This window comes from Melozone crissalis, unplaced genomic scaffold, assembly GCF_028551555.1.
Source record: "Melozone crissalis strain CALT ecotype California unplaced genomic scaffold, PUWL_Pcris_2 ptg000016l_1, whole genome shotgun sequence".
NCBI classification, from domain to species: Eukaryota; Metazoa; Chordata; class Aves; order Passeriformes; family Passerellidae; genus Melozone; species Melozone crissalis.
The window spans coordinates 20815567-20840313 of record NW_026535794.1 but is presented as its reverse complement, the minus strand read 5'-3'; the positions used below and the strand labels follow the sequence as shown (position 1 = coordinate 20840313).

The following is a 24747-nucleotide window of genomic DNA, read 5'->3' as shown; positions in this document are numbered from 1 at the left end:
CAACAGCTGGTTGCAGCAAATTCTGAATAAATTCAGGCATAGTCCAGCTTTCAGCCTTCCCAAGACTCAGAGGTGCCACCTGCTTTTGCCTGGCACAGAAGATGAAGGGAAAGCCCAGAGCTGCTGAGTCTGGTGGAAGATCTTCTACCTTCTGTTGAGCTGGTCAAACTCCTCAAGTTCTGCAGGGCTGAGAGGAGAGTTCAGCTCTCAGGTCACTGAGCCCACAGCCCCAGGGCTCCCGTGGCCCCACAGAGCTGCTGTGCTCCTCACACTTCCCGTTCACTGCAGAATTATTTGTAACTTTTGTGGGGAAAGGGGAAAAAAAAGTAATTCATCACACTGTAGGCCTCTCTGAGGAGAAAACCCTGACCATTCCCCAGGGATAGCGTCCTCTGGAAAAACTCTGGGGGTGTTGGTGGAAAAGGCAGGCGGAGGAGAGACAGCAATTGTGAGGGAATGTCAGGAGGTTCTGCTTGCAGCAAGGAGCAAATCTGCATTCAAATTGCAAAGGGACATGCAAAAAGGACCACTGTTCTGTAATCAAATGTGTGAATTATGCAATAAGAATCAAAAGAAATATTTTGATGGGTACCTCTAAATTACATTACATTATCTCTGGTAGAAAATAATTGCAGGAGTGAAATAATGAGCCCATAATTGACACATGAAAAGGTGATCAGTAAATTGCTCTTTTAGCTGCTGACATAAAGCCTGTGCTACATAAAAATAATTTGGTTTTTATCCCATGAAGGAAGCCCTGAGCCTGAGTCTGAAAAACTCTGTGCAGTACTAAACCCCAGAAGAGATGCTAAATGGGAAAACCAGCCCTGTGAGCTGAAACTTGGCTATATCTGTAAAAAGGAAAAATCTACAAAGGATCCTTTAATTCTACCATCAGGTATGTCAAGCAAATAAAAAACCTTTTGATAAAGGCATAATTTGTGTCACTAAAGTTAAATTTAATGGCTATTTAAAATAAAAAGAAAAGCATTGAAATTTGGTTTTCTGCTATGATGACAGGTAGAGAACATAGCATATTTTTATTTCTTTAGCAAAATATATTTAAATACTAGAAATGTTCCTGGAGCCCACTAACCACAAAAGCATTTTTTACTTTATGTTATTATTCACAATTCCAGAGGCACTGGGCTAAGCCACAGAGTTTCATGAAAGTATCATGGTCTGCATAAACATGAAAATAAAGTTAGAGGTGCTTCACCCTTCCTGCAGTGCATTCTAATGGAAACACTGAGGTTTGTCACAGAAGGCTTGGAAAAATGGCATCAGTGGGCTCAGAGCAAATTTTTGATGGCAAAAAGATGGCAATCATTTTAGATTGCCATAAATATTTCTAAAATTTTGATCTAGAAGATTGCAGAAAGGAGTTTCCTTTGGACCACTTTTCTGCTATACTTCTCTCTGGTTTATTTAGTGGGAGTTGGCATGGAAAGCCATGTGTGCAGAGAATGACTTGTGCTGCAGTAATAATGCCTTTCCTTTATGAAATATATAAATCATAATTGGGTGGGGTATATTGTGTGGAAATGCTGCCTATGAAGTTCCAAAATATTCCTCTGGCCAGTGAATACTTCACACTAGTGAAACCCAGTAAAAACTGGTTCCACCTTTTTCTCTTTTGTTTAAATGCAGTTTGCTTTCTCTAAAAGTACCATGAGCAACAGCATACAGACTAAAACGTGTGTGAGGAATGAAGTACTGCTTCTTTGTTACCACCTCCTTTTCATTCTAATTCATTAATTAGCTGAATTTCAAATGCAATTGCTGTTATTCTAGACTTCAGTTTGCACCCTTTAAAAACTTGAAATATCTATTGATTTTGAGGAGATGTAGAGTCCATTAAATGCCCTGAAGAATGGTTGCCCTATGGAGGTCACTGTTTCACGATTCATAGAGACCCCAAAGAATGGAGAGAAGCCCAAATTTCCTGCAATGAGAGTAGTGGTGACCTGGCCAGTATCCACAACCCTGAGGAGCATGGCTTCATACTGTCTCAGCTTGGCTACAGTGAGTATTTCTACAGGGCAGTGTTGGGTGCCAACAGAGAACTGCACTACTAGAAATCTTACAGGATTTAAATAAAATAATTATTTCTTGCTTTTTATGAATATTTATAGGGAGAGCCACGGATATATAGGTTAGAAAAACCTGAAAGCCAAAAACTCACAAGAGGAGTCATTATGGTCTTTTCATTTTCATTTTAATTATTTTCATTTTGATTTTCATTTGTTTTTCACTGCATGAAATCACTTGAAGGAAATAACAGCTCTAGTCACTGCAGCATTTGAGTGGATTATCTGCATCAGACACCTTGTAGCTGTAGATACAGTAATGTACTTTACTGGTAAAGCTGACAAATCTCATTTCCTACTGGTTTTTTAACTTCTTGAAAGAAGAATTCATCTCTTTTAATAGAGATGAATTTGCATTGCAACATTGCAATTTCAGCTCATCTCCATAAAATCTTACTCACATGGACTGTTTCAACTAGGGTAATAACACAAATTAATTTCTGTCCTTAGGAGCTGTGGATGAGCTGTGGATTGGCCTGAATGACCTCAAAACCCAAATGTACTTTGAGTGGAGTGATGGGACTCCTGTGACATATACCAAGTGGTTGCCTGGAGAACCAACCCATGAAGTCACTGGCCAAGAAGATTGTGTCATTATGGCAGGAAAGGTGAATCACTCCACGTGAATCATGCAGTGTAGCACTGCACTATTTGACTTTTGTCTATATTTCTAGGGAGATTTTTAATGCAGCTTAATATAATTGCTAAGTTGCATAGAATCAAAGAAAGTTATCTTCATTCACTCAGACATATGGTTGTTCTAAATTAAATTTAAAATGAAATTCCATATAAATAGTAAACGTTCATATCTGATTGTGAGTGTACATCATATGCCAAGCAAACCTTAACAGTCTGGCTGTGCCACTTAACACAGTTAACCTCCAAGCTCAAATACCTGGAATCCACTAAAAAGTACAGTAGTCACAATGAAACAGTATTTTGAAAAGAATGATAATGTTTCTAAAGTAAAAAGGTTCTGCCTCACTGTTTCTCACCTCTTCCCAAACTGCAACTAGGATGGATACTGGGCAGACAGTGCCTGTGACAGGAAATTAGGCTACATCTGCAGAAGAGACCCAATACAAGGAGCTTCTCAAACAGCAAAGACTGATCCTGCCTGCCTGAAGGTAAGAAGCAAGCATAACCAAGAATCTGGTTAGCAAAATTTCACAAGCTCATCTTGACATTGAAATGATCTTTTTTTTTTCCTTTTCATTCCTAACAAGTGTTATTGCAGAACAAATTCAGTGTGATAATTTTCACTACATTCCCATATAAGGAATAATAATAAGTCAGGCCTATTACCTCTCAGAACTTTTTGTGAAAGGGGCTAAAGCCAATTCTGTGTTTGTCTGCATATTTGTTATATTCTTCTACAACCATATGTGGTTATTGAACACGTAGTAGGGACTGGTAACAATTCTGGACTGTGCAACATGATACAAGATGATGACAAATCTCACTACTGAAGCCAAATCAAGACAATAAAGTCCTTTTTATAAGTGTACTTGTTTTGAGCAAGTTATTGTATCCTACCACTTTTTTTCCCTTTTTCTCCCTCTTTATACTTTCCTATTTACTCCTATATTTAGTAACCTTTCCCACAAGTCCATATGGGGAACCGAGCTGAGACTTGTGCTCGATGGAATTAAGCAGCAGCCAAATACTGAACACAGAGTTTATTTACCTTTCTTGGGTGCAGCAAGCAAATCTTGAGATGGTATAAAAGGCAAAAGTGACTTGGAATTCAGCTGTAATTTTGAGTATTTTGCTATTCAGTGGTTTCTATGTTGCCTCTTCAGTCAGACTTTTTAGGTGATGTGATGTATTAAATCAATTAATTAGTCTACTTACTGTTCCTTTAGCCTTGAAAACATAGGAAACTTGAGTCAGCATCTCTACTATAATACAGACTGCCCTTTTTTTGTTCTGAGCAAAGAATAACTTTATTCATCTCTGTGTCCCTCTGACTTTTTTATCAGTAAAAATTTATCCATTCATTTAAAAAAAGTGAGACTCATAGGCATTAAATCTTTTCTTTCTGCACTGAATGTTTGCTAAGCTGAATTTCTATTGATACACTGGAATTCAGATTTATACATAATCATGTTAATTTATATTAAAAATATGTTGGCTTATGTGTATTCATCGAAATTCAAGTGCTAGAACGTATGTTGTTTGTAATTGCAAGTTTATTTCATTTGTTCTTGACAGGGTTGGAAAAGATATGGTTTTTACTGCTACCTGGTTGGACATACCTCTGTAACATTTTCAGAAGCAAAGAAAACCTGTGAAAGGAGCAGTGGTTATTTAACAAGTATAGCAGACAGGTATGGAAAGAGTTTAAAAATTGTGTATCTTATGCAATAATATTGGAATTTTAGAAAAGAGTTGAGAACTTTCTGGAAAAAAAAAAAAAAAAACAAACCAAAAACTCCAGAATATCTTTTTTCTGAAGGAAAAAAAATGAATAAACCTAGTATGGCTTTTCTTACTAAAAACTATTTATACCTCAATGGTTTTTTAGTACTTAACTTTGAAAGAACAGACAACAGCAACTTTGGCTCTGTAAGGAATAGTCTTTCAGTATAGCACAGCTCCACCCTCTACTGCAGCTGGGACCCAGTTAAACAACATATTCCTCATTAGAGGAAATTTAATGGAGAATCTATTCATTGTAGAAGTTTGAATCTATTCAAACTTCACTGTGTGAAGTTTGGATGCTGAGGAGTGGGAGATGGAAGGAAAGCTGGGCTTAATCCCATCTGACTCCTGTCATTTCAGATATGAGCAAGCCTACCTGACCAGCCTCATTGGTCTGAGCTCTGAGAAGTATTTTTGGATTGGTCTCTCAGACATGCAAGAGCAAGGGATTTTCAATTGGGTGACTGGTGAAGGTGTTCTGTACACAAACTGGAATGCAGCAATGCCTGGTACTCTACTGATGCCAAATGATTTTTGCCTTTTTCTTTTCATAGATTCTCTGTATTCTTTACACATATATTATGCTTATTATAATATTAGAAGCTAGTCCCAGTGCTTTTCCCTATCTTGTCCCTATGCAGAAGGACAAAACATATTCCAGAGCTCCAAGCCCCAGGAGATACAAGGCCCCCATCCTATCTTGTTTTTTCTTGGAACTAAGGCCGAAAAATAGAACTTCAAGACATATTTTCATAAACAAAGTTTAGTTTCCATCTGAGGGGGGAGGATGTTCATAAATCTATGGCCCCAGATGGGATCCATCCCAGGGTGATGAGAGCTCAGAAGAGATGCTCAGGCTTTGGAATGGGCTGCCCAGGGAAGTGGTTGATTTACCATCCCTGGATGTATTTACAAGATGTGAAGATGTGTAGATGTGGCACTGATGGTTTAGTGGTGAACCTGTGTTAATTGGTCAGACTCTACAATCTTACAGATCTTTTCCAACCTGTGATTTTCTATGATGCCATGAAAATATTTATTTTCTGATTTCTCATTGTTTCCATGATCAAAATCCAATTGAGCAGAAAGGATGAAACCCTTTCCAGCCTCAGCAATGTGCTGCCAAAGCCTTGCCACAAGCGGGAGAGGAAAGAGGGAGGCAAGGAGCTGTTCCTGCACTCAGAGGGAAGGGACAATGATGAAGGATTTGCTGGTTTCCTCTTTTCACAAAGCTCCTCCTCTGAGTGGACACTACACTTAATATTTCAAATAGTCTTTTGTAAATTAATTACATGAGCCATAAAAATGTCGAAAGAGCCTCTTTAGAAAACATTTCAACTTTCTTTTTTATCTTGTAAAGGGCATGAAGCTGGTTGTGTTGCCCTTAGGACTGGAAATGCAGCTGGACTATGGGACGTTCAGAACTGTGAAGTAAAGGCAAAATTTCTCTGCAAAAAATTAGCTGAAAAAGTCACTGTTCCTGCTGTTTCTGAAACAGTTTCTGATTCCAAATGTCCCTTGGGTTGGGATACAAGCAATACCACTAATTCCTGCTTCAGAGTAAGTATTGTTTTTTGCCATAATCCTGCCTGGGAAACAGGACAGCAAAATAATTGCCAAATTATTGCCAAATAAATAGGCAGTCTAAACATCACAGAATGGCACAATGTAGCAAGCTTTTACACAACTATTCAAATATCACTGCAGCTTTCACTCTATCAGTGATAAGTAAGGGCATCCAATTACTTTTGAATCCATATTGTAATGGGTAATTACAATGGAAGGTTTACTTATTTTTCTTATGCAAGACAGCCAGCAGATTTATGTTTAGCACACTGAAAACACAGTGTTCTACCTGCATCTATAGGGTTTTGTGAGAGAAGAAGACCAAAAGAAAACATGGTTTGAAGCCCGAGATTTCTGCAGAGAAATAGGAGGAGACCTGGCTGCCATTAGAAATGAAGAAGAGCAAACAGTGATAGAAAACTTAATAAAGTAAGCAAGCAAACTGTCTAATAATTGATATTTTGGAGTGACAACACATGACACAGTAATAAATAATGGTACTATTGTTTTGCTCCTGAGATAATTATTTAAAAATTTATCTGGTTTTCACCATAACAATAAGAAAAGTAACTGGGAAAATGTCTCATATGAGTAATGTTTTAAAAGAATTTTTGGAGTTCCTAAAATGTCACAACCTGCAAACATTTTAAATTCAGATAAAAACCAGTCCAACAACAGAATTTGTTGAATGTTTCTCCACAGATCCTATTCTAAGTTTGCTTAGTGAATAATTTTGAAACCAAATTTTGTCTTCTAGTACCCTGAACATTTTATTTCTGAGAAAAAAACACTATAATCCCAACATCAATGCAGAAAAATAACATGCTGTGTTTTCAATACAACCATTTGCAGAGCAGGAAATTTTAAGGTGTGAACTTCATGTACTTGCCAATTGGAGTTTGCTGACCAATAATACTTTTTGTTTTTAAAATTTCTGCATTGAAATGTTCAATAAGTGTCAGAGTTATTGTCTCATGTAACTTATAAAATTGAGCAGAGCTAACAACATAAATCCTCTTCAACTTTACATTTTTTTCACACTCTAGAAAGAAATCCCCATCATTTCAGCCTTTCTGGATAGGTTTGCAGTGTTTGGATCCTGATGGTGGAGTTTCCTGGAGTGATGGTTCTCCGGTGAGTGTTTCACCATGCCGGTTTCCTTCTGTGCTGACATTTTTCCCGTTGAAGTTTCCATGACTGGCGTGTATAAAAGGTGTATAAGAATTTCCAAAAATGCCTATTTTGCAACTGGGTAACTCTGAACTATTATTCTTCATACTAGATTGGGAAAAAACAAAAGGGGCAAATAAACACTGAGATTATACCATTACAAAAGTGATAAAAGACAAAGGACAGCTTTCAGCTACAGAAATTATTATTGAAGTCACAAATTTATGAGAAAGGTCTCTCCTGATTTTTCTTAGTCTCTGGTGATAAATTGCCAGAGATTTTTCCTGCTTTTTATTTATAACTGGACTCATTTGAGTCCAGTTTTTGTGGGACTGCTACAGTCTGTTAGATGCTGCATAAACTCAGAGCCCTTCTTTCCTCTTGCGGAGTGTTTGTAATTACTTTAGTAGCTCACATTGCCTTCACAGCCAAAGGAGGAGGAAAAAGAGTGGTTGGAAACTTTTGCTCTACTTCTCATTCCTGACAGAGGACAGATTTTCCCCTGTAGATTTACAAAAAAAAAAACCACAGGTGTCTTTCCTCTGTAGGTGAATTATATAGATGAAACAAGATACTATTTTTACGGTGCTGCATTCCAAGATTGTGGAGCAATCAGTGAAAACCCTTCCTTATCATGGATTAAGGAGCACTGTGAATACAGTCATAACTGGATTTGTGAAATAAAAAAAGGTAGGTTACTTTTTACTCTAAACTCACCTTATAAAGAAATTCAAGTTAAATCCATTCTATCATAACAGGAAACTCTACAAGTAACATACTGGTAGAAAGTTTTGTTTATTTCACAGGAATTTTGCACACAGAAAAGTAGGTCAAGACCTTTGGTATACAAGATTTCAGCTGTTAACAATAAACTTTTTTGTTTCATTATAAAAAGTATATTCCATGATAAGCTTTACTAAAATTACACTTCTCTATGTAATTGTGTAATAATAGAAAATATGACGAAAGCAATCTTAAGAGCTTACCTTGCAGTATTCACTGCTCTGCACAAAAGCAGAGTTTTGTCAAAACAGAACTTCTGACTGAGGGAGGAAGAGAGGACTACAATTCAAACTAAAAAAAAAAGATAAAAAGAAGAAGAAAAATATAATTTTGAATTTCCATATCCTTTGTGAAGTGAAACTTCACTCCTCTGCTCAAATGTTGGTACACAGTGGCACAGTAGCCACCTACTCTAAATTAAACAACACTGCCAGCATTATAGAATCAGTCTTTTTGTATGATGACATGAAAAGACAAGCCTGTAACAACAGGCCTGCTGTAACAAGAAGATAGTAATGAAAGCTTCAAAACTTAAGACAGTTTCACATCTTCATCACATACTAGTAGAAAAATCTCTACTTCTCTGTTTGTTTTTTTTTTTCTTAGCTACTGTTGGGAAAGTATTCAGTGAAATTAGAGAGGAATAGCTATGTGTTGGGCTGCATATTTTACTTCCCACAGTAACAGCAATGTTCCTCTGGTGGCTCCCTGGGCTCCTTCACACTAGTTTCAATTGCTTCTTCTCCAAAAGACATAATTTCTGTGCTGCTGAATTATTCAAAACAATTTTCTGACCAAGGCACATAGTCTCAGCTTCTTATATTTATAAAGCAATAATCATAGACTTCTATCTCAGAGAGATGTTGTGAAGATATTTTTCCTGCTAAGTTCCTTTGTGAGTTCTCACCTGCATAATCACCACGGCTAAAATTCATTAGCAAAGTGTCAATAGTAGCTGTTTACTGTTAATTAGTAGTAGCACATGAATGGCAGAAATTACAGCCTGAAGAAATTGCCATCATTAGTCAGCAGTGCAGAATGGCATGCTGAAATAGACAGATTACTTCATACTTCCAGAACAGATAAATTAGGGGTTTTTTCTTTTCAATCTTGTAACAATTTTATTTTTAAGGTTGCAACCAATAATACAATAGATTATTTTTAAAAGCTGACATATTTTTTTTTAACCCAAGCATATGTTCATACACTTAATAAAATGTATTTACACATACAGAAACACAAACTTTGCAATAAATTCCTGTGGGGAAAAAACATAGAATCACAGAATGGGGTGAGTTGGAAAGAACCTTAAAGATCATCCAGTTCCAACCCCCAACCTTTGACCAGGTTGCTCAGAGCCCCATTCAGATGGCCTGGAGATTATAAAGGTGACATTTGTTTTACACTTTTATAGCGCTTGGCTTTAAATGTTTAGAGAAACATTTCTCCAATATCACGCTCCATGTGATGTGGAAATTTTTTGTTTAAATTATTTTTCAAAAAATAGTAATGTAATTCTTGCCAAAGCAGCTACACAGAAAAAAGTTTAACTAACAAATAAATACTAATAAAAAGTTACATACAAATAATAGATATATGTAAAAAAGCAAAAATTTGTTTAGTATTTGAATTTCTTGTTCAATGTCCATAAAGAATTGTTCCAAGTCTACCAATGTTGGAGTATTTTCTCTATTTAGTGTTCTTTCAGAAACAAATAGTAATTCAGACTAACTTCAGCCATCCAATTTAAGCAATATTCAAGATATTCAAGATGCACTTATCAAAAATCTACCAAGACAGAGATGTAGGCCTGTAATGCATCTTTTATTCATCAAGCATCCATTTTTAACTTTGCACCAAAGATTCCATATAATTATATTTTGCATTGAATATATAAATGTGAAAAGTTCATAGACATTAAAATAATTTTCATTAATTGAACACATACTGGCTCAAAGTTTGGGAAATATTTTACATCATCTTATTTTTATCCCATTTCATTACAGGGATACCCTTGAAACCAGAACCTCTGGGCCCTTCCACCAGTAAGCTTCTATTTATTTTCACTTACCTGAAGGGTGGTGCAATGTACCACCAGCAGCTTTGCACAAGAACTGAGAAGAATGCAGATTTCTCTTCTGTGTTGCAGCATATGAAGTCACAGAAGATGGCTGGATTGTAAAAGGGGACAAACAATATTTTTTCAGCCCAGAAAAGACCTCTATGGAGAAAGCCAGAACATTCTGCAGAAACAATCACGGAAATCTTGCTACTATTGGAAATAATAGTGAAAGAAAATTTTTATGGAAATACGTAAGGGGAGATTTTGTTGTGTTATACACTACATGATTTATATACCCTTTGTACATATCCTCTGCTTGTGAAGTACAGAAGAATGTACTTGTTGCATAATATTACCACTTTTACCAAATATTACTACTACTAAAATTTTATTAGGATTAGGTTTAAAGATTCTATGAAAAAATATTTATTCTACTAAATGAATCTTCACTTCAGGAAAAAAAAAACATGTAAAAGAATTTAATGTTTACTCAGATAGTATTGTCTATTTTAGTCTGAATGGAGTTCTGAGCAAATAGATAAGGAGCAATGAACAGGCAGGGTAGGTGTATTCTCAGCAAACTGTCCTTCTGGCAGGGTGGTTGCCTCTACTCTGAATATCATATACTAGAACCCAGTGTTGCACATAGATCAGGCAGGCAGCTGCCAGTGTAGCTTTGATGGTCCTGCCTGATGGTCATGCTGCCCTCCAAAAGAGCTTTTCAAAGAAAGGCTGGTCCAGGTCAGACTGATCATTCCAACAACTCTTCATGGATCAGTTTTCCTGTTCCATGACTGAAGCATAGCAGGGGAATGCTGACAACTTCATAGCATGGATGGTACCTCAAACCTCTGCCATAATCCTGCTTGGTTTGCTAATACCAACATAGCCACACAATCACCTTTCTGAGCCACACTATTAGATGTTTGCTTTTATTGTGTGGGAAATGATATGACAGGAGGAGAGCTCAGACAGCTTGAGACTCAAGAATTACATAGCTGCTTACAACTAGGAAAGGATCAAAAACTCTATACTTTATGTTTTTCTCAAGTCTTCTATGACCTTTTCTTCTTAAATTGAGAACAGAACTTTGAAAGCTTTGATCCTACCAGTAATTTGGCCAAAAATGGGAATGTATCAAAAAAAAAATAATAATAAAGCAAAACTGTAAGTTTTACAGTACCTCAGGTGACTGTGCACAAAAAATCATTTAAATAATATGTATTCATTTATTTTCTTCTGTAGAAAAATATTTACACTTTTTTATATTATAAAATTCTAATTTAATTTTTTTTTTATACTTAGATCTTAAAAAATGGCAAACTGAACTCATATCTCATAGGATTAATCCAGAATGCTGATCAACAGTTCAAGTAGGTAAATAAGCTTAATCAAGATCCATAAAGAGCAGTTGTAGGAGTATTGTAATGCCAAAGTTCCTTCTGGAGGAACCACTGCAAAGGAGTTAAATGCAGATTCAGAGAGTGATAATGCTTGTTGGAATGCGTGCTCTCCCTTGGTTAAACTACACTGTACAAACATAGTTCTAAATGGAACTTTTGTGTGCTATGAATATGTTGATAATATCTGTTAAAAATAAAGGTACATTTGTCTTTGACTTGCTATGCATGAATTTCATTATATAAGGTCTTTTAATCCTAATGGAAACTCAATTTATGGCGAGACTCAGCTGTAATTTTTAAAAAATATTTTTAATATGTTAAGGAAGATTTTTCTCAACTGTTTCATGGATATGGTCTCAGCAACCACTTCTGTTTTTCAGCTGGATGAGTGGAAGCCCAGTGCACTATGCAGCTTGGGCACAGGGTGAGCCCAACTTTGCACAAGATCAAGAAAATTGCGTGGTTTTAAATAAAAAAGATGGTGAGTCACACAACTATGGTTTGTAAAGTAATTTTATGGCTGCTGCTCTTCCAATGTTCGTTTAAAATCTCTTGTCAATTTTCACCCATTCTTTACCAGAGATTTTGAGAAATATGCATTATATGCATTATAAAGAATAGTTGTTATATCTGAGGTTTCTTCAGGGGCAATATTATCCATAAAAGTGGAGTCTAAGAATTTGATTTTAATGGGAAATGCAGTGGCAATTTCATCACTGGTGTTTCAGCTGCACAAAGAAAATGTTCAATTCAAATCAACAGCAATTATTTTTTTTAATTATTATACTTAGATAATAGTGAATTGAAAATATTTCCTAATAATAGAAAGTATTTCAACTTCTAGTAATAGTTTTATAATTTATTTTTAATAATTAGATCATATTTTTAGTAATAAGAGAATTGTTAGCAAAGGAATAGAATATATATAGATTTTCACATTCTGTAGTGCTTTCACTGATTCAGCATTACTTGACACTTGCATCTTTCAGTGCAACAAAGCTGTTAGGGAGGGGTTCACTGAGAGGCCACCTCATGTGGCCACTTCTCCCCCAGTGACAGCAGGACCAAAGTGCCCCTGTACACAGGAACAGTGGGAGGCAGAGCTGAGCTAATGCAGGTTACCCCACATTCCCATTGCTTCTGAACTTCAGAAACCAGTTCACCTTCCCACAAATTTCAATCTTATTCAGTGTCTTAGTACCTAAACTTTAATTGCTTTCAGGCTTGTGGAATGATGTCAACTGTGGTTTTTCCAATGGCTACATCTGTGAGAGGCACAGAAGTTTTATAAATGCAACCCTTCCTTCAGCAGTACCCTCAGCTCCTGGAGGATGTCCTGCAGGTTGGATTTTATTTAAAAATCAGGTATGACACTTTCACTAAGAACAATGATATTACTGCTTGGGAAGATACTTAAAGATACACTTAAGGCCTTCTGTCTCTCAGATATGTTTTGTCAGTTGCATTAAAAAATGAACCCATTGGCTAATTACTGCAAAATGGTGGCTTTACAGATGTTAAATTGTTTTCTTGAGAAGTGGCCACCTGAGGCATATTGGGAAAACTGTTATATTGTATAGATGTTTCAAAAAACTGAAGAACTGAATTCATCGGAAAGCACTGGGCATAGCACAAAATCAATCATTTGAGATGGAACAAATCAGAAATAAGACAAATTTTTTCTAAATAGGCTGCAATGTAATGCTTGCCTCTTCCCAAAAGAGACAAACATGATGTGCTTAATAACTGAGGGCTCTCTTTCCTAACACATACAGCATTATGTGTTAGGCACCCACAGATATCACACCAGGTGAGTTTATGCCAGGTTACAGTCATCAAAGTTATCATTTCCACAAACCTTGCAAGATAATTCTCTGACTGTGCTACTGGCATGACACAGAGCAGAGGGTGAGCTGCAAACATGGTGGGCACATGAGGCACACTGGTAATTATCAGAACTTCGAGGGTGAATACATATTGGTAATGTGATGGCTATACAGTTTTTAAGAAATTAGTCACATACTTCCAGTAATGAGAGAGCTGTATAATGACATTAATGAGAGATCTGTATAATGAAGAAGGCTGAATAGACACACGAGTACTTTGACCACAGACACCAGGTCAAAAAGGGTTTTCAGAAAGTTCCAGCAACTCCACACCTCGGCTGGGCTTTTCCTACAGTTAGAACTTTGTCTTGTGGTGGTGTATGGTTTCCAGAAATCTCTGAGTTAGTTAAAACATTAGATTCTCATCAGACTCCTACTGTGTTTGTAAATAGTTATTTGAGTTTTGTTGTGACTTTCTCAATCCCTTGCAGAAAGACAGAGAGCAAGCTTAAAATTTGTAAATGGTTTTGATTTGGCTCCAGATCCAAGTTAACTGAAAAAAATATTTTGGGGGTCTGAATTAGGCTGGTTTTTACTTAAACTAGTGTAATTCATACCTAAATTCTTTGTCCTGTCACTCTAACAGACTATACTTATTTTTCCCTAGTGTTACAGATTTTTTGGCTCTGGCTATGATTTCTGGAGTACTGGAAGAAGAGTTTGCATGAGCCTTGGAGGAGACTTGGCAAGCATTCCTAACGAACAAGTTCAAGGTATTGTGCAACAGCCCCTTAGGTAATAGAGAGCCTTTACTCTGTATACAGTAGACATTTCCTGCAAAGAAGGCAAGTGTCAGTATGTAAATTATTGCTTTTTATAATTTGTATTCAAATGATGGTTATATGCCCATGGCATTAAATGTTTTTAGAACTGAACAATCTGTTTGGGGCATGCTAGTCATGCTAAGGATTGCTTCTTCATGTTACATGCAAAGTGTATTACATTATTTATAGGCATGAATTAAGATAAAATGAAAAATCTGGATCTGGCATTTATGGCTTTAGGCACAAAGGAAAAAACAGAATGCATAGTCTGTTTGTGCCAGAAATAGAATGGGATGTGCATCTATACCTCTGCCTAAATTCTGCAACTTGATTTTGTATAATGTCAGAGAAAGACATTTTCACCTTGCTTGTGTTCCCTGGCTTCCATTTGCAGCTGTACATATTTCCATCAGTCAAGTGGTTCATCCTGACTGCTGAAATAAGTGAACTCTTTAGATATCATGGTGGTCAGACAGGCTTTTTTTTTCTCTTCCTCTTTCCATTCTTGCTTCATTGTTCCCAAATACTTGGACTCTTTGAGATTTTTCATGGGTAAGGGCTTGGCATAACCTTGAAATAATGAGAACAGGTAAATTTCTGATCAAATAAAATTAAAATGTTTTTATAAGATTTTATTAAAAAAACAGTGAAGTATTTATGAGTTGATGCTTTGACTGATCATGTAACACAATAATTTTCTCCTCAATTTTTATTTTTATTTTAGCTTTTCTCACGTACCATTTGAAGGATGCTTCAAATGATCTTTGGATTGGCTTGAATGATCTGCTCAGTGAACTCAACTTTGTTTGGTCTGATGGAAGTGCTGTCTCATATACAAACTGGGCTAAAGGTTCCCCAAAACTTGTAGAACCTATTTTGTATGACAGTCTGCATCCAGAAGATGGCCAAAATCGGCAACAGGTAAATATTGCTTAGTGTTTGCCATCGAGTCTAAATCTGAGGAGCAATACCACTCCCAGTGAGCAGCTCACACCACTGCAGACCTTGCCCCAGCCTTCTGCATTGGTTGGTCATCTATCTTTATTCCAAGACTAGACATAAAACCTTTCAGTGTTTGAGTATTCTAGCTATTTCAGAGCATAAAACGGCATTGCTGTAATTTTGTCAAAGAATTTGCCATAATCTCAGCAATGGACAGATTGAATAATGGATTGGATATATTGAATAAAGTTAGCAAAGTTACTTTCTTTTTCATAGTAAATTGTTAATTTTTCAGAGAATATAAATGCCACATCGGAATTCTAGAAGTCAACACACAATTACTTTCATGTCTATTAAGAAGGGAGAAGAGGATGCAAGAGGAAAGAGTTTAAGCATTTTATCTTTTTCTCATTTTAAAATTGTAATTAAATTACTAGGGGCCGATAGATGTCAATTACTTTCTAAGCCCATCAAACCCTCTCCACCGCTAGCACTTAAACTAAACCTCATAATGCTGTAATTAAAATAGCATTCTACATAACCATACCAATACAGACTGATTTGCACAGCCACATTGCCTATCTTCTATTTATTTCTATATCTTGCTTTCCAAACTCACCTTCACAATGTATCATTCCACTCACAGTCCATTCTCTCACCATTTTTGCATCCATACCTTTAGAGAAGTCAGGGATCTGGGCAACCAGCTTAGACTACACCTGAGCCAATTCATGTTGCTCCTCCCCATTAGCCATTGGTGAAGGCATGCAGGAAGACATAAATGACACTGCACAAACCAGAGCTCCACTGCAGCTCTACTAACACTAGGAAATACCAAGCAGGAAAAAAAATGTGCAAAGGTACATCCTGCTTTTCTCCTTCACCTTCAACACACTAACAGCTCCCTCCTTCAGAGGATCCTTTTCAAAGGCCCACAATTACCCCATGGCAGATTATCAGAGCAGATTGCAGCTTGTAATAAACTTGTAATAAATTTCAGCTTCTTAAGTTGATCTCATGTAGCTGAAAGAGAAATTCTAAGAATTAGAGCTGATGAGAGCTCTGCCAAGGACTGTAATCCAGGTGATTTTGTCAAGAATCAGCACTATTTCTAGCTGTCTTTGCAAGTGAAATACAAAGTACAACCTCTATTTCATCTTTATTCAAAACCTTACTGATAGTCACCCATTAGTTGGGATAGATAATGTGGAAGAAATTTTTTGAAAATAATAATGTCTTTCAAGTATTTCTCCTGGAAAATAACTAAATGAAAAAGCAGGCTGAGCTGAATAGTGTAAAACAGGGGAACTAGCCACCACAAGGGAGGTCAGAAAGGACAGAGAAGGATGAATGAAAGGCGTTTCTAGAGTTGTAACACACCCTACAACACCAGAACAAAAAAAAAAAAAAAAAAAAAACAAACCAAACCTGAAACTACTCAATTATAGTACTCTGTTTTATAACTTCTAATAGGCATGTATATTCTTTTCCTTACTTCCAACAGTTTGACTGTGTTTCTCTGAAGAGAGGTCCTGCTGATGACACAGGAAAATGGAATAATGAGGAGTGTTATAAGTACAGAGGGTATATATGCCAGAAGAGTAGTGGTGAGTTCTGCTATGTTAATCTTGAAAATAATAACATACAGATTAAATCAAGTTTTCTTGTTTAACACACTTTATTTCAGTTTAGTTTTAGTTTGTTTCAGTTTGTTTTGGTTTTTAGGTAAAGTATCAGTAAAACCTAAGGGTCCATTTTGCCTTCCAGTGTTACTTAGCAATGTTTTTGAGAGAACATAGCAAAATATGGGAAAAGAAAATTATTTTATTTGTAAAAGTGTAATTTAATAGATGTAGCCCAAACAATTTTAATTACATATGTTCATGATGATCTTTAGGGCATCAAAACTAGTAAGTTTAACATTATTCATAAACACCTGATAGTCATTAAGCTGCAAAGAGTATTTTAAAAGCAGGCAGGACAGGTGTGTTATTTTTGTATGATGGGGTAAATTTACCTCTGCAATGTAAAATACTGTGTATTTACTGATTCAAAATTGTCAGAGGTTGAAAACACTTTTCTTTTATTGGAAGTGTTGTTTTGATGCTATATTTAATTATAAACAGCTAAGAAGATGTTCCATTCCATTCGTAATTTTATATTAGGTTTGTAAATAATGAAGATGCTACTCAATTCCACAAGTCAAATATGTGACTCCAGATTTAACTGCTCATGGGGCTCTTTTTTTTTCCTTTTTCCTACAGATCCTGAACTTTTAAAATCACAAGCAACAGTGCTGGACTTTTCTTTTGCCCCTTCTAGTGGGATTAGCTATTCTGTCACTCGTTCCAAAATGAACTGGGAGGAAGCACACCAAAAGTGCAATAACAATGCCTCAGAACTTGCCAGCATTTTAGAGCCACATAGCCAGGCACTGTTGTTCCTACTTGCAAAGGAATATGGAGAGCCTCTGTGGATTGGTCTGACCAGCAACAGGGTAAGAACAAAGGCATTGCATACACACAGTCAGGCTGACACACAACCTGATTTTACTTCATGCTCTCATCTTGTTGCCCATTGGGATTTCTGCCAGTGTACTGCTGAAAACAGCATGTTACATCAATGTAACAGCCATTTGCACTGGAAATCTTCAAATAAGACTCCTACAGTAGAGATCTCCTTTAGCACAAAGAAATGTTACTGTAAAACCAGTATACAACAGCGCAGTGCGTTGTTTGGAGTTGTTTAAAGTATCTCAGATATAAATTGTAAAATTTCCTACATTTTGAGTTGATTTTAATCTAAAAGTGATTCCAGGCACAATGTACATTCTGCCCTCCTGCCATGTGTTTATGTACCTCAGTGATCAGTCACAAGGTATCAGAGGTCACACACCTGTCACCTGACAAGGAACAAGTTTTATGTGTGTGTTTATGCTTGCACATTTTACTAGAGTGGTCTTATTTATGGTAGCAATAGCAAGCTACAGCTGTGAACAGAAAGTGGGGTAAATACTAGTAAAAGGAATACTGAGGCTATATCTCATGGTATACACTGACCACGGCTGTATTTTTTTTAATTTGAAAATACAATTGGCGTAACTGCTCCCATTAGAAGTTAGAATATTATGGAAAAATAATCCCTTCTGTTTGTGAGATGTCTGCATCAGTTGTATGACAGGAGAGGGTGAGCATTTGGATGGTAGGTGTGTTTTGACAGGCTACACTCTTCATCATGAATCACAGTCACGACAGCTACAACAAAAGCAATGGTGATCAGAGCTGCTTAAGAGCACCCCCACACACACTCCCATTCTCCATGCAGATGTTTGGGTGGTCATACCAACAGGATATCTTATCTGACTCCTAGTTTTATGCCTTTTCTCATGCCCCCCTTTTCTCCCTTCCATTTCCCAACGCTTCAAAAAAATGCTCTGAATTAATGTTAGATATTTTTGGAGGCATTCACATTTGTGGATGACAGACACTGTACATTTTAGTCAGTGAGCATTTACAAGCTAAGAAGAAGCACTGGTAAGCAGATGATTCTACACAGGTTATGTGAGAGTCCTCTTGAGGATCCTGTTAGTAGCTGTGTCACTGTAAGCAAACGTGAAATTACCATATAGATTTTACTTCCAGACCAATGGCAAGTATCAATGGACTGACAGGTGGAGTTTAGTTTACAGCAAGTGGGCCAGTGGAGAACCAAAGCAGACATTAGCATGTGTCTACCTAGACACCGATGGCACCTGGAAGACAGCTTCTTGCGAGGAAAAATTCTTTTCTGTCTGTAAAAAATCAGATGGTGAGTAACTCCATACATGCATCTTGACTAGAGGCTGTATAGTGCTGTAAGCCACTGGAAAAATACTTGTTTAATATACCAGTATACAGGAAGACAGAATTACCTAAATAATTCTAAATATTGACATGAATTCTTTCCAAAAGTTAGTTGATTCATAGTAATTACCAAAAGCCTAACCAAAGGATTGAATATTCACTTTTTTAACTATTCATCCTATTAGGAAAAGTAATTAACTTGCTATAGGTTCTGTTTTTATTAGGCATTATAGGAAATTCTGTACCCAGTTTGGGGTACCAAAGTTTGAAAAGCTTCTCGGTCAACTTGGGTTTTCAGATCACCGGGTAACAATAATTTGAAGAAAAGATTGGAGCTGGACAAAAGACTAAGACATCAAAGACTACGAGAAATCATATTATCAATACTAAATATTAAAAAATGAGCCTTACAGGATGGAATTTAATTTTTCTATGTGTCTGATATGAGTTGGAAGGGGTAACAGGCTTAAATACAGCAAGGAAAACCTGATTTTATCAGTATAAAAGTCTTTAATAAATACTCTGGACACATCAGCAAATCACCATCACTACAGCTTGCTAAGAACAGACAGGACTAATATCTGTCAAAAACAATATATCAGCTTCATGTCACCTGTGAGCACAAAGATGAAGTAAATAACCCCTTGGAAAGCACAGTCTTGTATAATTTATATGGAAATAAATATAAATATTGACATGCTACACTCAAATTTTAGCTATATTCTTGGATTTTTCAACTTCATGGAAGATCTTCAATCATAATTCACATGACAAATTATGTTCTAAGATGTTTTAATATTACAAAGAAACTTCAAAATTCATATATAATGTCTCTTTTCACTTTATGATTCTGGAAATCTCATTTGAGAGCTAAATATTCCTTAGAGGAAAGCAACAGACTGTAGAAGACTTACAGGAAGAAAAGGTAAATTGGCAGAATATATAATTTATATTCCATCTGTATTTATCTACCCATCCAAAATCTTCCTATCATATAAGTGACCATGGAATGTATTCAGGATGCAGTTTAATAAAGTCCTGCAAGCTATGTTTAGATATAACAACACTTTCATTCATAATCACCGTTTCTATTGTAAGGTTTTATAAGGTTTTGATATGGTCAAATCACATTGACAAATAAATATGAAGGAAAAAATTGTCTGAAACAGAAAGTCAGAACCATATTCAAGCTCTTCTTAGAACAGACTTGATTTCCTCTAAAATTACAAACCTAACATTAGTTTTGTCATACTAGTACAAAGGGTAAAACAAGTTATATAAGATAGTTGGACTTAACTACCTGATCTCTTATCAGTAATGGCCCCTACTGAACCCCCACAACTTCCTGGAAAATGCCCTGAATCAAGAGGACACAGATCTTGGATACCTTTCTCTGGACACTGCTATTACTTTGAGGCCACCAAGAAAAGAAGTTGGTCTCAAGCTCACGAGGAATGTGCCCGACTAGGTGAGTGTTTGGTCTTAGAAAGATTGACGATGTAATTAAATAAATAAAATAATGGATAATATTGCTAAGCAACCCTCAAATTACTTCAAAACGTCACATTTAATGCTTTTTTCGTTGCTTTTCTGAGCATGCTTTTGCACAATAGATGTAACTTTTGTCAGAGACAGCAGCATCTCATATCTCAAATATCCGGTGAAATATGAGTACCTCAAAAATATTGAATTCTTACTAGTTTTATGGCAAAAAAATAATTAGATAGGGAAATAAACACTTTTACAGACCCACTAAAGCACAGGCTGCAGCACTGGCTTTCCCTTCCCCAAGCAAAAGGGACTCCACATGCAGTCTGGGAGACACAAAGTCATAGGATAGTTGTGTTTGTTAGTTACAGGGCACAGGGCATTAAGTGGACCTCAGTGGCTGGACAACAAATAAAATGGAGGAGCTGCTTGCATTTCATGAACCAGTAAAACACACCCAGCCATGAAGTTGCTGCTCTGGAACAGCCCCATGCTGCCCCCATGGAAAGAAGAGCAGTGTCTTCATCAGGGAAGGGAAAAGACACATTTGCTCCACATTTCTGAGAACTGGTACAATGCAACACATATTTCAGTGTGAGTAAGAATAAGAAACATCCTATACATTTCCAAAGGCACTGCCTCATATATCTGAAAACATTGACCTATAACTGAGTAAACAGAAAAAATAGCTTTGTAAAGTCATTTTGCTCTACAGCTGTACGGCAACAGAATTCCTGGAGTGGTTTTGTAGAAAGATAAATCACATAATTACTACAAAAAGTAAACATTACACTAATAACCAGGATGAAAGGTTACAATTGGACACTGCTTTATGTTCTAAATTCCTACACTTTTGCCAGTCTGTTACCCGTCGGCCAGGCCAGGAAGGTGGTCATTTCCTTGTACTCCCAACACAGCTTTGTGTACTTCCAATGCCAGGGCATATGACAATTATAAATCAACTTCTGGACATCTTTTGGACTGCAATCTTCATCTGCTGACACATCCTACCTAACCTGTTATCATCAGGCACTGCCAAAACTGCTGCCCATGAGGGACCAATGAGGGACAAAGCTGTAGTGGCAAGCATGGTGGTGACTACAAGTTTCAGCTTTCTAGCTCACCAATCAGGGCTGTGGTCAGGCCTGTCCAAAAAGTATTACAGGAGAGCAATTGTTCTTCTCTAAAATAGCAAAGACTAAAAAAATCCAGAAAATTTTAGAAAATCCATATCTTTGTGCAGATTTGCATCCATACAACACACAGTCATGCTCAAAAAATCACCATACAGTGATATAATACCCACAACAAGACCAGTGAACAATATAGAAGAGTTGGTGTCTTTTATATACTTTTGCATATCTTTTATGTGTTTATTGACTTGAGTTCTAAAAAAATCACCCAGTGTGATGTGTTTCTTTATATTTTTTCAGGCGCTGATTTGGTATCGGTAGGAGACTATAGTGAAACAAACTTTCTGTCAGAAACCATTAAGATACTCCATGGAAAATCATTGAACTTTTGGATAGGGCTAAAGAAAAATGACAGAGGTAATATCTTTCATCACATTACCCTATCAAACAAAATTTCATGTTATGTTAAAAAGAAATCAACTTTGTACACTTGAAAATACATCTATATATATAAAAATTACACAAAGTTTATTTCAAATTATGCCTAAATATGCTTAAAATTATATTTGAAACATTTAACTAGCTATGCATGTTATAAATTTTTGTTTTCTCATTTCCAACTCATTGTATTTGTCTAGATCCACGTATTTTATAGATACATGTTAATTTTTAATATTAGGACGGTGGGTATGGACAGACAAATCTGCAATGAATTTTGTCAACTGGCAGTTGGGACAACCATCAAACCAAAGGTTTAAAGACTGTGGAGAACTATGTGCATTGTCTGGCTCCTGGAACGCCAACCTCTGTTCTTTCAAAAAAGGATATATTTGTAAAAAAGTTAAAAGTAAGTAGCATTTCTAATATGTTAAGTTTAGTGTCTAACAATGTATTTTCATTGTACAACACAGAAATGTAAAATACTCTAAGTCTGTGTGCAAAACCAATTGACTCTAATGGCTGCCTGAATACTGGCAAGCCCTGTATGGTTTCTGACTGCCTTCTCAGAAGGCTGCACCTCCCCTGTGTCCTCTAGAACTACCGTCAGCACTGTGCAGCCATCGCAAATACTTCAGGCCCCTGAGTTTAGGTGGAAGCTAAGCTCAAAAGCAACACTTTGTCTAATTTCAGCTAAATGTATTCTCAAACAAAATCTTGTTCTGATGAGTGCAATACAAACTGTCTTGTAGAAATGCTGGAATTGGTGATTCCTTTCCTTACTGACCACTGATCTGATGGATTACAGGAATAGCATGGCAAACATTCTGGTGGCACTCTTTATTACAGTATCACAGAATCATGTTTAATAAAATACTGATAGCATCCTGATAGAAAAATTATCATCTGTAAGAAAATGCATTAGTTAGGTTAGCAACTGAGATTAAATCAAAGTAGTACAGAACATGGACGTTTTGCTTGGTTAAACTTCATGTTTCTGTTCACCTTTGTATTACCTGCTAAGTTCAGGAAGAGCAACTACCATAGGAACTACATCCACATGGAATAGTTGTCTCTGACAGAAGGGGCTACAACAATAGAAAAGTCTTTTCAGCTCAGGTAAAATGCTCATGATGCATTGCTAACACTCAAGACCTCCTTTCAGGAAATACCTTAAAGTAACTAAGGATACTGTGGGGAGATTCTCAGAAATAAACATATTTGAAAACATTTTTTGAAATAACAGAAGTCTGTCTCTACATGCTGTTTTGGGTGTCATGACTAAGGAAATCAGATGCTCTTAGGATGAAAGACCAAATCAACTTACTAGAGTTTTACACATGCTTAGTTCCATCCCTCTGGAAGTGTGACTGTCACCAACACATGAATTCAGGGGAAATTGTCAGAAACACTGGTACTTAGGAACTTTGAAATGCCTTTTTTTTTTTTTGTAAGCATTCAGAATAAACATTTTTTTTTCCTTTCAAAAGCTCCTGAAAAGAAAGAAATGTCAACAGAAAATACAGGTAAGCATACAGACTTTTAAGTAGAATAATAAGAGCATGCTAAAATAAAACAGGAATAGAATTACATAGCTTCACAGTATTTGTTGTGAGAGTGTTTAAAAATAAAAAATCCATAAAGTTTTACTCTGTATCCCAATATAGGATATAGAAGTTATCCTGAAGTAAATATTGATTTACTTTTATGTTTATATTTTTCATATTGGGCTTTGATCAGATTCAATTCTATTTTGTTTGGTATTCATAAAAAAAAAAACTAAAGCACATGTTGAACTGGAAATCTACATGCACATTGATTTTTTTTTTGCTTTCTTGTTACAGAATTCTCATTTATTGCTAAATTCTGAAATATTTAAACCTTTTTTCCATTGCATATCCTTACAGAAGAGAAAATGGAGAAAGTACTTTCTGCTGGCATCATTTGGCTGTTCATTCTTTTAGCCCTTTCTATAGCTGGAGCTGGAAGCGTAATTTATTTCTGCTTGAGGAGGAAAAGACAAAACCTGCCACATATTTCAACCAGAATGAGTGGATCAGAAGCAACTGTGGATATTCAAGTCAAAGACACACATTCAGACATGTAGTCTGACCAACTGCCCATGTGATCCAACTACCAGAAACCAGGCTATAAATCAGTGAAATCTTACCCCAGCTTTGTGTTTTCCTACCCAGACAATAGTTTCCTTTCTTCTCAAATACACATATATCTTTCAAAATTCCTTCCAAAGTGTTACAGAGTTGTTTAGTCTGGGGAATGTATATGTGTTTTTCATACAAATGGACATGGCTGAAAAGATGGCTCGAGAGATGTTATGGGGAAAATCTGACAGATATTTATGATGTGAAAATTACTTTATTTAGCTTAGTGTAGAAATTATCCATTTTTACACACAAGAGAAACACTTCTCATTACTTTAAATTATTTTTCCCTGTGTGTTACTTCAGTGGTATCTAGACTATGATGGGAATCACAGAATCACAGAATTAACTAGGCTAGAAAAGACCTTTGAGATCATCAAGTTCAACCTATGAAACACTATTCATTTCAGGTTTTTAGCTTCATAGTTTTTGATACTATCTTTTCATTCATGTAAAATCTGTTATGATACCTGCATCTGTGCATTAAGTACTATTTGTCTACAAAAAAAAGACAGAAAATTGTAAAAAAATTGAAGAGGCTCATTTAATCTAACCTCCAGTCTAGAGTTTTGAATTATGCCATTTCCTACTGCC

At 36.2% G+C, this 24747-nt stretch overlaps 1 protein-coding gene across 1 annotated transcript in view; it reads left to right on the top strand.

Moving 5' to 3' along the window:
- Nucleotides 1-24397, top strand: part of LOC128935212 (macrophage mannose receptor 1-like) — a 30860-nt gene extending 6463 nt beyond the window's left edge. Inside the window, exons 6-30 of the mRNA XM_054273359.1 lie at nucleotides 752-898; nucleotides 1843-2025; nucleotides 2541-2698; nucleotides 3107-3217; nucleotides 4305-4420; nucleotides 4875-5023; nucleotides 5875-6074; nucleotides 6382-6509; nucleotides 7127-7214; nucleotides 7799-7940; nucleotides 10040-10078; nucleotides 10183-10346; nucleotides 11401-11468; nucleotides 11879-11979; nucleotides 12721-12863; nucleotides 13992-14097; nucleotides 14873-15069; nucleotides 16595-16697; nucleotides 17355-17587; nucleotides 18732-18897; nucleotides 20248-20400; nucleotides 21854-21970; nucleotides 22233-22400; nucleotides 23482-23517; nucleotides 23899-24397. Coding sequence (XP_054129334.1) covers nucleotides 752-898; nucleotides 1843-2025; nucleotides 2541-2698; nucleotides 3107-3217; nucleotides 4305-4420; nucleotides 4875-5023; nucleotides 5875-6074; nucleotides 6382-6509; nucleotides 7127-7214; nucleotides 7799-7940; nucleotides 10040-10078; nucleotides 10183-10346; nucleotides 11401-11468; nucleotides 11879-11979; nucleotides 12721-12863; nucleotides 13992-14097; nucleotides 14873-15069; nucleotides 16595-16697; nucleotides 17355-17587; nucleotides 18732-18897; nucleotides 20248-20400; nucleotides 21854-21970; nucleotides 22233-22400; nucleotides 23482-23517; nucleotides 23899-24098 — 3416 coding nt within the window. The 3' untranslated portion in view covers nucleotides 24099-24397. The remainder of the gene's footprint in view (nucleotides 1-751; nucleotides 899-1842; nucleotides 2026-2540; nucleotides 2699-3106; nucleotides 3218-4304; nucleotides 4421-4874; nucleotides 5024-5874; nucleotides 6075-6381; nucleotides 6510-7126; nucleotides 7215-7798; nucleotides 7941-10039; nucleotides 10079-10182; nucleotides 10347-11400; nucleotides 11469-11878; nucleotides 11980-12720; nucleotides 12864-13991; nucleotides 14098-14872; nucleotides 15070-16594; nucleotides 16698-17354; nucleotides 17588-18731; nucleotides 18898-20247; nucleotides 20401-21853; nucleotides 21971-22232; nucleotides 22401-23481; nucleotides 23518-23898) is intronic.
- The last annotated feature ends 350 nt before the right edge of the window (nucleotides 24398-24747 follow it).